Below are 17244 nucleotides of genomic sequence, written 5' to 3'. Positions count from 1 at the left end.
CCCAGGACCCCAAGATCATGACTTGGACTGAAGTCAGATGCTTAAACCAACTGAGCCACTCAGGCACTCCAAAGTTATGCCCTATTCTGTGGATAACTATTCTCCTTTTGAAAAATAGTTTCTGGCTTACTACCCCATGTTGGTGAAGACTGAACAGCTAGCTGATCACAGGAACATGAAGTGACCATGTGACCTGAGTGGCTCAACATGAACTAAATGGGCAGAATTCCCTCAGCAAGTGAAAGCAGTATGTGAGATCCAGCTCAAGCCAAGTCTGAAAAAAATGTGTGAATGAATATGGCTCAGATTCCTATGATGCCTACTCCTGCTGTTACCTCTCCATCAAAGCACAACTAAGGTTCTGTGAGCAGCTGATGTAGGAGAAAACCCCCTAGCTGGGTTTACAAATGATTGTTCATGATATGCTGACACTAAAAGACTTACAGTATTACAACTTTATACAGGGGTGACTCTGAAAGACAAGGGAAGAAAAATCCTCCCAATAGGTAAAACTTAGAGCAATGTATCTATCTATTTTTTTTGGTTTTCGCTGATTCACGGGCAGTGGCTAATGGTTTAGCAGAATAGTCCAAGCTTGGGAAAAAAAAAAAAAAAAAAGTAAAACCGCTGAGAGCAAGGTCTAAGGGGAAATTATGTGAATGGACCTCTCAGAATGGATAGAGTATAAGCATTATTTGCATCCCATGTGAATGCTTCCCAAAGGCTATCCACTTTAGAGGAGACTCTCAGTGACTAGGTGGACAAGATGACCCATTCCATGAAGTCAGATGGCCTCTCTCCTCAGATACCCTAGTGCTTGAAAAATGGCCTTTAGCACAGGCATGGAGGCTACACACATCCCCTCACCAAGGAGATCTGGCTACCATCCCTGCTGAGTACCCAAACTGCCAAGAGCAGAAGCCAATGTTGAGCCCCTAACATGGCACCATTTCTGCAAGGATTAGCCAACCACCTTGTGGGAGGATGACTATAATAAGCACCTTCCTTCATAAGAGGAGCAGTGTTTTGTTTTGTTGCTTACCAGAATAAACATGTGTTTTGGATACAGATTTACATTCCCTGAGATTCTGCCAGCATCAGCATCAGGGGACTTACAGAATATCATATTCTTTATCCTGGTACCTCACATAACATTGCTTCTAACCATGGAACACATCTGATAGCACATAAGTGCAATGATGAGCCCATAAACATGGAATTCACTTTTTTACCATGTTCCCCATCAGAAGCAGCTGATCTAATAGAAAGGTAGAGTAGTTTTTTAACAACTTATTTATTGTACCAGTTAGGAGACTAACCCCTGTGAAGACAGGGCTCTGACTACTAAAAAGATAAGGTTTCACATAAACCAGCAACCAGTACTGATGCTGTTTTCCTCATAAGGGAACATAGGATCTAGGAATTAATGAAAGGAAATAAGAACAGATCCTCTTACAACCATCCACTTGCAGAATTTTTGCCTCCATTCCTACAAGTAGAGGTCTTAGTTGCCTAGGGAGGAATACTTTTATAGAGGACACAAAGAATAGTTTCTCTTAACTAGAACTTGAGATTGCTACTGGCCACTTGGGTTCCTCAATCCACCAAACAAATAGACAAAAAAAAGGAGCTTACTATATTGGCTGGGTGATTGATACTGATTATCAAAAGTAGGTATGATTGCTGTTATACCTTGAGGACAAAGAGAAATATGACTGGAATCCAGGGAGTTATAAGGTATTCCTCTTAGAAGTGTCATGTCCATTAATCAAAGTTAATGGAATTTCTGCAAGATGAAAAGAGTTCTGAAGATGGATGGTGGTGATGGTACAACAACAATGTGAAGGGACTTACGTGAATGCCACTGTACATTTAAAAATGGTTAAGACGGGCTGCCTGGCTGGCTCAGTCAGTAGAACACCTGACTCTTGATCTCAGGGTCATGATTTTGAGCCCCATGTTGGGTATAGAGATTATTTAAAAAAAAATTTTAATGGTTAAGATAGTAAATTTTATGTTATGTGTTATGTTACCACAATTTTAAAAAGCATTAATAGAAAACTACCACAATCTATTAAAAAAGGATTCATAACTCTGATCCTTCAGGAATGATCATTTAGGATATCCTGCCAGTTAAAGAGCCCAAACTGCCAAGGTGCTAGATAAGGGAGAAGGAAACATTAAATAGGAGATGAAGGAAGGATTCATAAATGTGTACTATGGCCTCTGGACCAGTTAAGAAAAGATTATTGTAGAAAATACATATATTTTCTTCTCTGCTTGTTGTGTGTAAATTACTAATGGTGAATGACTTTGCAACTTAGTTTTTAGGTTATAAAATATCTACTTGGCACTGTGACTACTTTAGAAGAGAAAATTATATCATTCAGAAATGGATACAGTGACCTATGGAACGGTCTCATATCCCTTTATAGAAGAGGGTGAAAGTATCTTCATGGAAAAGGAAAAGATCCTTCACTTAAGATGAAAGCATATTGTGATTGCTAGTGTGGTAAGGAAATTAAATACGGAGAGAAGGAAGAGAGTAGATGTTGGGCTTCCAAGGGCTGGTTGGCACTAGTCATCTGCCTATTTGCTCTTGCACTTTATTCCTTTTGAACTTTATTCTTGAACTTTATTCCTTTCCTTTGTGTTCTGCTATGTATTATAAGGGGCCAGGGTCACCCCTAACCTACACTTCCCAGACCATCTTTCCAATTGGCTTCCAGTGAGATACTGCCAAGGGAGGGATTGGTGAGACTGGAAGGCCAGAAGACGGGGAGAAGCAACTCTCTCATTTGTTTCTGACAGCTTGCTGGCAGCAGCAGGGCTGCACCGGCATCCCTGCTGGTGAGGTTCCAACCCTGACGGGGGCAGCACATCTGCAGCAGATCTAGAACTGCGGCAACAACCTCTCTAAAAGCCCAGCAGCAGGGACAGGCTTGTGGCCTGAAGTCCAGGAGTTGGGGGGCATCTGATCTCTGGGCATCAACCGTTTTCCTTCTTGCTCTTCCAGCCATTCCACCACCTATATAACCAATTCCCTCTATTTATTGTTGCTAATATTTAGGTGGAATAAAGGTACTCTAATTATGATTTTTTTCAAGAGTCCTTCTCTTTTAGAGGTATACACTGGATTATTACAGATGAAACTACACGAATCTGTAGTATTCATTTATAGCTAGATACGTCTGAGATTTTTCTTAAGAATAATTTAAGGTGGGGTGCCTGAATGGCTCAGTTGGGTAAGTGTCTGCCTTTGGCTCAGATCAGGATTCCAGGGTCCTGGGATTGAGCCCCATGTTGGGCTCCCTGCTCAGGGGGAGCTTCTCCCTCTTCCTTGGGTGCTCCCCTGCTTGTATGCTCTTGCTCACTGTGTCAAATAAATAAATAAAAGCTCAAAAAAAAAAAAAAGTTTGGGTATGGTGGGGGTATAGATTAAACAGGATTGTCTGTGACCTCAGAACTGTCAGGCAATAATCATTAGGTGATGGGTACATGGAAGTTCATTTTGCCATTGACTCTACTTCTATGTGTGTCTGAAATTTTCATAATAAAATGCCAACTATTATCTCTCCCCATGACAAACATTTAAGTCCCCTCAATTTGCAATACCTCAAGTGGTTTTCATATTCTTGACTTGACCCTGACTGATGTGTGTCTGGTCATAGAGAAAGCCTGCCAACACCAAGGGAAAAAAAAAGATGTGTGCATGTGCCTGAGAAAGTAAGTGAGAGAAAGATGAGAGAGAAGTTACACACATGATGAAGAAAGACACTGAGATGCATGCAAAGTCCTGACAACATGCTGTTCACCTGTATACAGCCATGTGTGAATCCAGCATTCACCTTAGGACTTTACAGGTAAATGAGCCAAAAATTCCCTTTTGGTTTTATTGGGGTTTTTGGGGGGAAAAATTTTATTTATTTATTTTAGAGAGAGTACACACATGCAAATCAGGGGAGAAGCAGAGGGAGAGGAAGCAAATCCTCAAGCAGATTCCCAACTGAGTGCAGACCCCAATGTGAGTTTGATCCCATGACCCCAAGACAATGACCTGAGCCAAAACCAAGAGTTGGATGCTCAACCAACTAAGCCACCCAGGCGCCCCATAAATTCCCTTTTTGGTTGAGCTAGTTTGAGTTGACTTCTGTCACTTGCAAACAAAAGGAGCCTAATGAAATCCCTAATACAATGATCACTACTATTATCCAAACTTCTTGGGTAACTAACCAATCACTATCATCACTATAAACTCCATCACATCTGCCATCATCACAACAAATATTATCACCATGACTTTTGCCTACACCATCTCTAAACTGGTTAACATCCATTGAATAGGTACTTGTGCCAAAGTACTGACTCCTCATTCAGCTGCTTCAGATCAAAGATGACTAAGACAGAGCCTCTGCCCTCATAGTGCTCACAATATTTTTGGGAGACTTTATGTATTTCACCCATTTATCTATTATTTACAAATATATACCTATTTGTGAGACATAAGTCACAAGAGAATATATAAACTTCTAAAGTAAGAGGGAAAACATTAAATTCAACAGATGCTTAGAGAAGGGAAGAAGTATGGTCTAAAGCCGTCAGGGAAGGCTTCTGATAGGGAGAGGAGGAGGGTCTGAGCAGGCCTTTGGAATATATACAAAATCCATATGAGAAGAGAATGTAATGGTCATAAGCATGGTCTTTGGATCAGATGGACTTCATTAAATTCTGGCTCAGTCACTTATCAGCAGTTACTTAACATAGCTGTGCCTCAAATTCCTCATCTATAAAACACAGATAATAACAGGACACCTGCTTCATAGGGCAGTTTTGAGGATTAAATGTGTTAACATGTATAACATGCTGAGAACAATGTCTGGCACATAGTAAGCACATGTATATTGCATTAGCATTAGCATTATGATGTATATTGCATTGACCATTATTATATTATGGTCAGAAAGCACAGCCTGAACCAAGGTGCAGAATGGGAACATACAAAGCTCAGTAGGTCTGTGAAGGGATAAGTCTGGCAAAAGCAATATCCACAATTTACCAATGACCAATCAGAGACAGGGAAAGTGACTTGCTAGATACCTGAGGGTCTCCTAACAGCATAGGAGAGTATGAAGACACCCATCTGAGGCTTAATCATTCTTTGGGGCCCCATTCCCATGACTGCCTTTCCTAGGAGCTTCGGTAGGCAGCATTTTTCCCTGCTCTGAGCACTCACAGCCGTCTTTATAGCACTTTTGAGCTGCTCTAGGCTATTACCTTGCACATTTGCACCCAAAGGTTCACGAGGGAACACATGGGACCGACCCTAGGATGTAGAACTTACTGTTCTGTGACAGCCAAATTGGGTGGCAGGGAGGTGAGCCCATTGCCTGTGAGGAGCAGGACACGGAGGTGCGGGAGAATCCCCAGATCACAAATGGCCTCTGCAGTCAGGCTGTTGAAGGAAAGGTCCAGGAACTATGGTACAAAGAAAAAAGATGGGAGAACAGAAGTACTACACATGACAATGATGCTCATACATGAGGTGGGGGCTCACCATTTTTTTTTAACTTTCTAGGCAACCCCATCACTCATAAGCCTCAAACCTTCTTGACTCTCTGGATTAACATTCAAGGCCTACTATAGTCCATTCCCAGCCTATTTGCTAGCTTTAGATCCCACTACAAATCCTGATTTATCCTGTGGTGCCAACCAAAGTGACTCCTTCCCTATTTCCTGCACCACCCCACCTAGAGGTGTTTGCTTGAGCTTTTCACTCAACCTGGAGAGCTTTTCACTCTCCATGTATCTGAATTTAAGCCCCAGAAGGCCAACTCAAAAGTTGCCTCCTTATAAAACTTCTCTTAATTTTCCAGCCAATTGGAATCTCTCTCTCCCCTGAATTTGAGCGCTTTATCTAGGGATACTTCTCATGGTCAACCAGGTACCTGATAGGGAGATACACATCTGAGGAACAGGGATGTTGGTACATGGATGTGCCTAGCATAACCTTGGCACATGATGGTAGGCTAGACCATAAACTTCCTGGTCAATAGCCATGTTACTGTATCACTATATCCTGGTAACTTAGATATGACCTGGTACATAGTAGGTGCATATAAAAAATCAGCTGAAATGAACTGGCTTATGAGAGCAATAATCCAAACTGTCACTATCAACCACTTTCTAACTGGCCACCTAGATTCAGGAAATATTTGACTAGGTCAGGGTCCAGTCAGGAAACTGAGTTTCTGTCTGCAAAGACAGAGACAATTGTGATAAATGTTATCAACCCAATGTTTGTTCTTTCTCTTTTGGGCCTCTACACACTCACTTAAGCTCTCATGTGTAAGTCTGCTTTCTTTCCTCCCTCTTTCTCCACACATACTCATTGAAGCCTACTGAATAGAGGCATTTCAGCATCTTACCCAGCTGGTTGACCACATCAGTGTTACACAGTTAATCAGACATATAAACAAGTGGCTGTAGGCCACTACCAGAGGACTGGATTTGGTCTGACTCCACTGTAGTAATCAATTGATGGATTCCGTAGACCTGAGTTTAAATACTGGCCAAATTTGGGATTTGGGCAAATTACCTAACCTGAGCTTCTATAAAATAGAAATAATAATGAATTCTTATGAAAAACTGTGTAGATAAAACCCTTAGCATGAGTTTGCTACATAGTAAGTATAGTTAATGTTGGCTGTCATCATTATAACCATCTCTTCATTTAAGGACCATATGCTGAAGGCTTACTCTGTACCAGCCTATCCTCTGCTAGCTCACAACCTAGCTGGTCAGGTAGATAAACATATGTGTCTACTAAGTAGCAATGCTGCTGAGATAGAGGTCTGAACACAGACCAGTGGAAGCACAAAGAAAGGAACAGTCAGCTCTACCAGAGGATCCAGGAGACTTCACAGATCACGTGACGCTAGAGCTGTCCTCAGAGACTAGTCGGTATTCACCAAATTGTTAAAGGCAAAAAAACAAACACTGCAGCCGGAGACAGGAGGTAGCGTACTTTGTTCTAAGGACTGCAAATAGTTTGGGTATGACTAGAGTCCATGGTATAAGAGGGTTTGAGAAGACTGGGCAGACTGTGAAAGGTGCCAAACACCAGTGGAGTGATGAGTTCATGCTGCCATCAGCAAATTCCAAATTTTGAGAGTTCACACTAACGCGTGATTCTATTTGGCAGGGGCAAAGATAGAAGACTTTAAGGAGGAAGACCTGGAAAGGGGGCTCAGATAATCATAGGTAAAGGTGGGAAAATCCTCTCCCTCAGTCAATGAGACCTATGGATTTTGTCTCAATATCTCTCACACTGTTCCCTCCAACTCATGCTTCATGTCAGCAGCCATACCTAACACCCACTGGATATTTCAAACTCCTTAGTGAGGCTTCCAAGGCTTCCCACAGTCTCTCTTCTGCTACCTCTCCAGGCTCACCTATCACTACTCCACTGTGTCTCACTTTCCATTCCAGTCACACTGAGCTGTTTCATCAGTGTGCTTGCTCAGGAGTGGGTAAACTAACACCTCTCAGCCATTTCCATCTTGTTGCCTCTTTTGTAAGGCCTGTGGGCTAAGAATAATTTTTACACTTTTAAATGGTTGAAAAAAGATCAAATGAAGACTACTGTGTGAAAATTATGTGAAATTCAAATTTCAGCATCATAAAGTTTTGTTGAAACACAGCCACACTCATTTTTTTATGTGGTATCTATGGCTCCTTTCCTTCTCTAACAGCAGACTTGTCTAGTTATGACAGTTGTGACTAGTTATAACCATATAGACAACAAAGCTTAAAATATTCACTTTATAGAATAAGTTTACTGACCCCTGTCCTCGCTGATTTGGTTACTTAATGTTGGGGCCAAATCTGCTCTCCACAGAATAAAGGGCAGCTCAAAGAAATGAATAGTTTTAGAATCACAGGTCACATAACTTTACAGCTGACCCAAAATTTACAGAGGGGGATACTTAAGTCTCAGAGAAGGGAAGTGATTTGGCCAAGGAGCTATGTCAAAATAGTGGCAGAACCAAGACAAGAAACAAAGTCTCCTGACTTTCAGGGCCAGGCTCCAGCTGAGACTTTTTCAGACCGGTATGCAGAAAATCAAATCATGGCAAAGTTAAGTTTTTCTAAATTGACTGCTGAAGAATTCTACTCCTCGGGTGGCAGCCTTTCTGGCAAACAAGAACAGAAGATTCCTAACCTACTCTATCTGCTGAGTCACATCAAGTTTTATTATACATCAAAGTATTCATTATTGTGAACTGCAAATTCAGGAATTTTGACCGTTTTATGTTTTTTCTTAGAGAGACCTTATAAAACACAGAGATAGAAATAAATGATTAGCCAAGAGATTTCATCTTCTCATTTACATTCGGCATCTTGACTTTGGTCTGCTCTCTTATGTAAATAAATTCCCTTGGGTAAGGCTGGGTCTGCCAGATAAATAATCTTTATCAGAAGCTATCAAACTAAGAAATAGGGCATCTAGTCAATCATGATCAATCAGTAGTCCCAAGCTAGTCAGCTGTGGGATCCGAGCCTACAGTCATGTTCCCTCCCCAGGGCCCACGGGCACTTGAATTAGGGATTTGAAATAGTAGGGGAGAGGAAAACAAGATGCCTGGCACAATGCATGACAATGTATGACACACACAATGACTACTTCTTAAAGTAAAATAACAAAAAAGTGGAAGTTCATAAGAAGCTCCCAAGCCTGTCGTTAAAGGAAATGGCTACCTCTCTCTCTAGCATCTGGAATCTGTTTCCCACTGTTTATACTAAAATCTAGTATTCAATTTTATTTTTAACATAGCAAAAAATTACCAGTTGTTGTCAATTTACACTCTCTGTTTCATTGGACTTTCAAGAGCTCTGCTTCCTGGACAAGTCCGAGGACAACTCCTGTTCCAAATCATAGTAAATCACTCCATCCTCAATATGACTTGAAACCATGGAGAGAAGATACCATTACATCCAGTATAGCATGTTTCAAGAACAAAAGGACAAATAACCCATTTAAGAAGACTGCCGTCCTAAGCAATTAAAGCTTTTAAAAACTCTGGCATACAAAGGCCATCAAGTCTGAAATATTCACTCTTGTGGAAGAACTCTCTCTCTTTTTCTGGCAAGACTAAGTTAAGTGAGGCTTTTGTGAAGAGTGGCTGACTCTTGATGCTGGCAGATTAAATAATTTAAGTTATCAACTCTTTGGGTCAACGCCAAGGCTTATGACGCACAGACATTCTGCTGAGATCTGAATATAAAACACTTGTACTATAAGGTCAACACGTGGGAAAGAGCAGCTATGGATGTACAAATGTCAAGAGTGTGCTACACAACTATACGCCAGCAAATGTGACAGTCTGGAAGAAATGGATGCATTCCTAAAAGCGTATAAACTACCTAACTTGAATCAGGAAGAAAGAGAAAACCTGAATAGACCCATAACCAATAAGGAAATTGAAGCAGTCATCAAAAAATCTCCCAACAAGCCAGCCCAGGGCCAGATGGCTTCCCAGGGGAATTCTACCAAGCATTTAAAGGAGAATTAATCTCTATTCTCCTGAAACTGTTCCAAAAAATAGAAATGGAAGGAAAACTTCCAAACTCATTTTATGAGGCCAGCATTACCTTGATCCTAAAACCAGACAAAGATCCCACCAAAAAAGAGAATTACAGACCAATATCCTTGATGAACACAGATGCAAAAATTCTCACCAAGATACTAGCCAATAGGATCCAACAGTACATTAAAAGGATTATTCACCTCGACCAATTGGGATTTATTCCTGGGCTGCAAGGTTGGTTCAACTTCTGCAAATCAATCAGTGTGATACAATACATTAATAAAAGAAAGAACAAAAACACATGATACTCTCAATAGATGCTGAAAAAGCATTTGACAAAGTACAGCATCCTTTCTTGATCAAAACTCCTCAAAGTGTAGGGATAGAAGGTATATACCTCAATATCATCAAAGCTACCTATGAAAAACCCACAGCAAATATCATTCTCAATGGGGAAAAACTGAGAGCTTTTCCTGTAAGGTCAGGAACACGGCAGGGATGTCCACTATCACCATGGCTATTCAACATAGTACTAGAAGTCCTGGCCGCAGCAATCAGACAATAAAAAGAAATAAAAGGCATCCGAATCAGCAAAGAAGTAGTCAAACTCTCACTCTTTTGCAGATGATATGATTCTTTATGTGGAAAACCCAAAAGACTCCACTCCAAAAAATGCTAGAACTCATACAGGAATTCAGTAAAGTGTCAGGTTATAAAATCAATGCAGAGAAATCAGTTGCATGCGTTTCTATACACCAACAGCAAGACAGAAGAAAGAGAAATTAAGGAGTCAATCCCATTTACAATTGCACCCAAACCCACAAAATACCTAGGAAGAGACCTAACCAAAGAGGCAAAGAATCTGTACTCAGAAAATTTTGGAGTACTCATGAAAGAAATTGAGGAAGACACAAAGAAATGGAAAAATGTTCCATGCTCATGGATTGGAAGAACAAATACTGTGAAAATGTCTGTGCTACCTAGAGCAATCAACACATTTAATGCAATCCCTATCAAAATGTCATCAATTTTTTTCAAAGAAATGGAATAAATAATACTAAAATTTATATGGGAACTAGAAAAGACCCCGAATAGCCAGAGGAATGTTGAAAAAGGAAGCCAAAGTTGGTGGCATCACAATTCTAGGCTTCAAGCTCTATTACAAAGCTGTCACCATCAAGACAGCATGGTACTGGCACAAAAACAGACACATAGATCAATGGAACAGAACAGAGAGCCCAGAAATGGACACTCAACTCTATGGCCAACTAATCTTCGACAAAGCAAGAAAGAATGTCCAATGGAAAAAAGACAGTCTCTTCAGCAAATGTTGTTGGGAAAATTGGACAGCCACATGCAGAAGAATGAAACTGGACCATTTCCTTACATCACACACAAAAATAGACTCAAAGTGGATGAAAGATCTCCATGTGAGACAGGAATCCATCAAAATCCTTGAGAAAACAGGCAGCAACCTCTTTGACCTTAGCCACAGCCACTTCTTCGTAGAAATATCGCCAAAAGCAAGGGAAGCAAGGGCAAAAATGAACTACTGGGACTTCATCAAGATCAAAAGCTTTTGCACAGCAAAAGAAACAGTCAACAAAACCAAAGACAACCGACAGAATGGGAGAAGATATTTGCAAATGACATATCAGATAAAGGGCTAGTATCCAAAAATCTATAAAGAACTTATCAATCTCAACACCCAAAGAACAAATAGTCCAATTAAGAAATGGGCAGAGGACATGAACAGACATTTCTGCAAAGAAGATATCCAGATGGCCAACAGGCACATGAAAAAGTGCTCCACATGACTCGGCATCAGGGAAATACAAATCAAAACCACAATGAGATACCACCTCACACCAGTCAAAATGGCTAAAATTAACAAGTCAGGAAACACTGTTGGTGGGAATACAAGCTGATGCAGCCACTCTGGAAAACAGCATGGCGGTTCCTCAAAAAGTTGAAAACAGAGATACTGTATGACTCAGCAATCGCACTACTGGGTGTTTACCCTAAAGATACAAATGTAGTGATCTGAAGGGGCACATGCACCTGAATGTTTATAGCAGCAATGTCCACAATAGCCAAACTACAGAAATAGCTTAGATGTCCATCAACAGATGAATGGATAAAGAAGATGTGGTATATATACACAACGGAATACTATGCAGCCATCAAAAGAAATGAAATCTTGCCATTTGCAATGACATGGATGGAACTAGAGGGTATTATGCTGAGTGAAATAAGTCAATCAGAGAAAGACAATTACCATATGATCTTCCTGATATAAGGAATTTGAGAGGCAGAGTGGGGGGTCTGGGGGTAGGAAAGGAAAAAATGAAACAAGATGGGATCGGGAGGGAGACAAACCATAAGAGACTCTTATTATCACAAAACAGACTGAGGGCTGCCAGGGGGAGGGGAGTAGGGAGAGGGTGGTTGGGTTATGTACATTGGGGAGGGTATGTGATATGGTGAGTGCTGTGAAGTGTGTAAGCCTGACGATTCACAGACCTGTACCCCTGGGACAAGTAATACATTATAGTTAATAAAAATAATTAATAAAAATAAATACATTAAAAAAAAAAAGAGTGTGCTACGGAACTTATAGGAGTCCCGTTTAATCTCACAGTCATCTCTTGGCCTACAGACTAGACCTTTAGCCTCCTTTACCTGAGCCCACTGGAGCCAATCTGGCTCATTTGGACCAGGATGGTTCTCTGGCATTAGTCCATAATGCCTCTAGTTCAGCTGGTCTGATCTGTGCCAAGCACTTAACCTCTAAGGCTCCATAACCCCCACTGGATCCAGATCTCCCCTCAAACTCTTCCTATTCTGTTTAAACTCAATTTTCTGCACAGACCCCTTTGGCATGAAGTTTGGCATTTATTTTCCAGGACCACACACAATGGCCACAGGTATGATATAGTCTCACCTATTTGCCACTGCTGCCACTACCACTACCCTCATGATCACCACCAACCCCACCACCCTCTGCAGAGGACTGCTGTGAAGCAACAGTCTGGCTATAAAGGCCCAGAGAGCTCCTTCCCAACAGATATAATCAGTAGGGACATTTATACCCATTCTTTATAAAGAAACAGGTGGGCACCAAAAACTCCCTACCTCCAACTTACTTCCAAGAACTTAAAGTCTCCGTATTTCACGTAGACTGTTTTGATTCCATTAAATGCAAGCTCCAGTTCCTTTAAGGTTGGAAATGTATGAAATGCCTCTACAGGGAGAGGAGAAAGAGAATTAGCTACTTGTAAAGGAGGTAAGAGAAAGCTGTTAACAGTGGTTGTTTACTGGGTTCCCACTGACTAAGCTTATGATCAGGTGCCTTATACACAGGGCCTCTAAATCTCTACCACCCCTGAAATAAGGGTTACTATTCTCATTCTACTGCTGAGGAAATTGTAGCTCGTCTAAGCTAAGTGATTTGCTATAAATGGAATTGCTGGGAAGTGAAAGGGTCAAGAATTGAGTCTATGTCTAACTCCAAAGCCCATTTAAAAATTATTTCTTATTATAAAATTATTTCTTACTATAAAAGTAAAACATGTCTACCAAAAAAAGTTAAAAAATATAGAAAAAGTTCCCTTTAATCTCAACGCCCAGAGATAACCATTGAAAGTTTCATATATAATACTCCAGAATTTTTCTCATGTGTACAGTGAAACACACACACACACACACACACACACACACACCTTTTTACACAAATGGAATCATACCATACACATTGTACTCTGATTTGCCTTTCTCCCTTAACAATATGACTTAAAGATTGTTCCATGCCAGAGTGTCTGGGTGGCACAGTTGGTTAAAGTGTCCAACTCTTGCTTTCAGCTCAGGTTGTGATCTTAGGGTTGTGAGACTGAGCCCCATGTTGAGCTCCACTTTGAGCCCTGTGCCAAGCTCTGCATCAGGCTCCACACTCAGTGCAGAGTCTGCTTTAGTTTCTGTCTCCCTCTGTTCTTCCCCACTTCCGCCCTGTGTTTTCTGTCTCTCTCTAATAAATAAATCTAAAAAAAAAAAAAAAAAGCTTGTTCCATGTCAAAACATATAGATCTGCAAAATGTCTGAGTTATGTTCTATATTATAGATGTACCCTAATTTGCTTAACCATTCCCCTATTTTTAAATTTTTAATTTTTTATTAACATATAATGTATTATTAGCCCCAGGATTACACATCTGTGAACCACTCACCTTCTGATAGCCTTTGGGTTATCTGGATAAAAAGCAAGAACCCTTTTCCCCTTCTGCATGAGAACTGGTCTTTGGGTTAACTTTCTAGCCCTTTTCCCTGGTAATCTAAACAGATGGTATGGTAACATAGTTATACAATATTATTATGGTAAAATGATGTCAGACTGGTACCTCACATCTGGACTAGAAGTAACTGAAGGGGCACCAGAAATCTGGATTTCCCTGTGTGTGGTGAATCCCATAATTAGTCACATCCTTTGCTGGAACTCTAGGAGCTATGCCTATGGAGCTACAATAGCTATTTGCTCCTTTGGGTAATGAGGCTTCTAAGCCAGAATGGCTCCTACATCCACCAAATGAGAGTCTTACTGTCTTGGACCTGAGCAGTGGGCTGCAGAGAATGGCCTACGGATGGCTGCACGGACTGCTACAGTAGGCACTGCTGTGAGACCCCACTGAAGAGGAACTGCAGGTGCTGTGCTGCAGGTATACTGTGTGGAATGACTTAGAGCTCCCTGGTGTCAAGTGGGGCCTATGGTGGTCTTGGGAGTCAGAATGTTCAGTAGATCCCATGGAAAAGACTGCTTTGTAGGTATTTTAGGATGTTTCCAATGAACGTCCTTGTACGAGTGTGTTTCTGTAGAATAAATTCCTGGAAGGGAAACTACTAGATTAAAGGCAATGACTATTTTAAGAGACATTGCCAAACTGTCTTCCAAAGATGTTGCATCAATTTATTGTACTTCTGCTGGTTCAATGAGAGTATCCATTTCCCCATCAATGCTGTCATTAATCAGTCCTTCTTATATTAGCCAATATTTGATAGGCAAAAATGGGATTTTGATGCTGTTTTAATTATTACTGGGGTTGAGCATCTTTTCATATGCCTACTGGCCTTTGTATTTCAAGCCCACCTTCCTGACAGACTGCACTGTTCCCTCAAGGGCAGGGGCTGTGTCACAAGCTTCTTTAAAAACGCCCCTCAACCTCAACCACTAAAAACTGAACTCATCCTATTTCTCCCCAGACTTGCCTCTCCTCTAGTGCTCTCCATTCTCAGTGAACCACCTTGGCTCTTTCTTCTTTCCATGTGCCCATTAGCTATCACATCCTGTTATTTCTACCTCCTTCTGAATCTCTCTTGCACTTGCCCTTATCCCTACTGCCTGACTCAGGCTTCCCTACCTTACCCCTGAGAAAAACGAAATCACCTCCCAGGTGTCCTGGTCCCCATCTTCTTCTTTTATTATTCACCTTCCTCACGGCCCCCACTGAAATTCTTTATTTAAAAGCCTTCCAAGGTTTTCTTTTGCCTGCAGGATTAGTGACAACTCAGGGCCCTTGATACTCCAGTCCCTGCAAGCCTTTCTGGTCTCCATTTCCCCCTATTCACATCCCATGCAAACATACAGAGCCTCTTCCATATCCTTATCAGGCACTGCTGTCCCACATCTGCTCCACTGAACTGAAATACCTTCTCATTCCTGTCCATTTTTTACGTCTCAGCTAGCTGCCCTTCTCCTCAGAAATTTCTTCTGACACTTTGGTCTGGATTGGTGCCCCGTTTATATGCTTGCATAGCATTTTCTGATTCCCTCTATCACTGCACTTACCATATTCTGCTATAATTATCTGTGTCTGAACCCATCTTTCCCACCAAACTATAGGCTCACCTTATAAACTGGATGCATTCATTTTGAAAGCCAAGCACTCACATAGTCCTGGCACCCAGCAGGGGTCGCTGTGGACTTGCTGAATAAACAAGAAGTCTCTATGCTCCCATAGGAACTCGTACAGGCTTAAAAACAATTTCATGTACCCATCTCATCTCAGCCTACACAGCATCCTGCCTTGGGGAGGAAGAAAGGAAGGGAACTGTCTCCATTTACAGACGGTGAAGCAGCAGCCCAGACAGAAACAGTCTAAGGAGGTAGTGCCAGCTCTGGGCTGAAATCCGGATCTGGGTGATATCCAGCACCCAGCCTACGGCACTCCAAAAAAGGGATGAGCAGCCAGTCATGAATGACTGACTGATTAGGCAAGTTCTAACAGGAGTGGCTGATGGTGCTCGCTAAGATGCAGAAGGTAGTTTTCAGGAAAAAAAGCTTACCTAGAGGAAGCAGGTTTTCTGAGGCATTGATGTAAATCACTGAATTAAAATGCTTGAAGTCCTTTTCCTTAGCCTGTGGGAAAGCATTTCAAAAGAACACAAGATTAGTCCCCTGCGAAGGGGACGATGCCAAAGCTCCAGAGCTGCCGTCAGAAGGCACAACCACCTACGGGGATAAGCTATATTCTTAGCAGAGAACACCCACTTGCTGAGAGCCTGAACAGCTTTTCTGCTTCTTTTTCTCTATTATAAAATAGTCCCAATGTACAGAAAAATTTAGTGAATGATAACTCTGAAGACCCATGTAACCACTATCCACCTTTAATAAATACGAAGATTTTGCTGGCTTCCCTTCAATTCCTCAAAGAAATAAAATACTAAAGAGTTGACCATGCCCCCCATCCCCACAATATTTCCCAACTATTCACAGCTATCTTGAACTGGTGACTATCATTCTCATACTTGTTTTATACTTGTAGTCTATATTTGTATATCTATGAACTATATGTAATATTATTTATAAGTTCTAAAACTCTATATTAGATGCAATCATACTGTGTCATTCTGCAACCCGCCTTTTTCACTCAACGCTATGCTTCTGAGATCTACTTGTGTTGATACACCTAGATCTTTTGAGATTTACTTATGGTTATATTACTTACAGCACTGATTTATCTATTTTAATTGCTGTATATTTTATACCACTTATCTTTCTTCATATGCCATGGAAGGCCTATAAACCAAAAACATATGCCATAATATCCTGCATATACACTGGCTAATGGGGGGATGGCACAAATGTGGCTCAAGCTACCAATTAGCCAATATAAGAAAAAAAATGACTCATTACATGAGCCACAGTATATATAAGAAGAAGCCAGCATCCTGGCACTGAGACTTGAGAGAAATTTCTCCTATAGGCTCTTCTAACAGGAACTCAGTGTCACCCCAACAGAGGTCTATGACAAATTCAAACCAACTCCCATAATGCTACTTCCTTTAATTCACCTCACATGAGCCAATGGTAATACCAAATTTACAGCAAACTATTGTGTCTGAATGTTGTTTCTACCCAGTGAGGCTTTGTCTGACGTCCCCTACCCCAACCCCCCAGTCCCTAGGGACTCTGAAGGTACAATGGACAAACAGCCAGGAGCCACCTCAGGTCTGGCTCATCCTAATCACATCTCTGCTGGCTGGCCCTACCTTGGAGAACTTCAGGCCGTTCACATTGATGTTGATCAGGTCTGATGGCTTCCTCACACAATGGTGCTTCAGCTGGAACACAGTGCAGAGAGTCAGCTCTCAAGGCCCCAACAAAGTT

The 17244-nt window shown here is 41.3% G+C and overlaps 1 protein-coding gene across 12 annotated transcripts in view; it reads right to left on the bottom strand.

Moving 5' to 3' along the window:
• The window catches only part of XRRA1 (X-ray radiation resistance associated 1), a 63959-nt gene that overhangs the window by 31958 nt on the left and 14757 nt on the right, over positions 1 to 17244 (bottom strand). For 8 of the 12 annotated variants that reach the window (XM_032853069.1, XM_032853061.1, XM_032853060.1 and 5 more), the window contains 4 exons: positions 17127 to 17198; positions 15921 to 15993; positions 12734 to 12831; positions 5342 to 5475 (listed from right to left, as the gene is read on the bottom strand). In XM_032853069.1, the coding sequence (XP_032708960.1) occupies positions 5342 to 5475; positions 12734 to 12831; positions 15921 to 15993; positions 17127 to 17198 (377 nt within the window). Of the gene's footprint in view, positions 1 to 5341; positions 5476 to 12733; positions 12832 to 15920; positions 15994 to 17126; positions 17199 to 17244 lie in introns of those variants that run through there. The other 4 variants (XM_032853064.1, XM_032853070.1, XM_032853072.1 and 1 more) reach the window with 4 other exon arrangements.

Source organism: Lontra canadensis, unplaced genomic scaffold (genome assembly GCF_010015895.1).
Source record: "Lontra canadensis isolate GAN:19392208 unplaced genomic scaffold, GSC_riverotter_1.0 scaffold7, whole genome shotgun sequence".
NCBI lineage: Eukaryota > Metazoa > Chordata > Mammalia > Carnivora > Mustelidae > Lontra > Lontra canadensis.
This window is presented reverse-complemented; position numbering and strand designations above follow the sequence as displayed.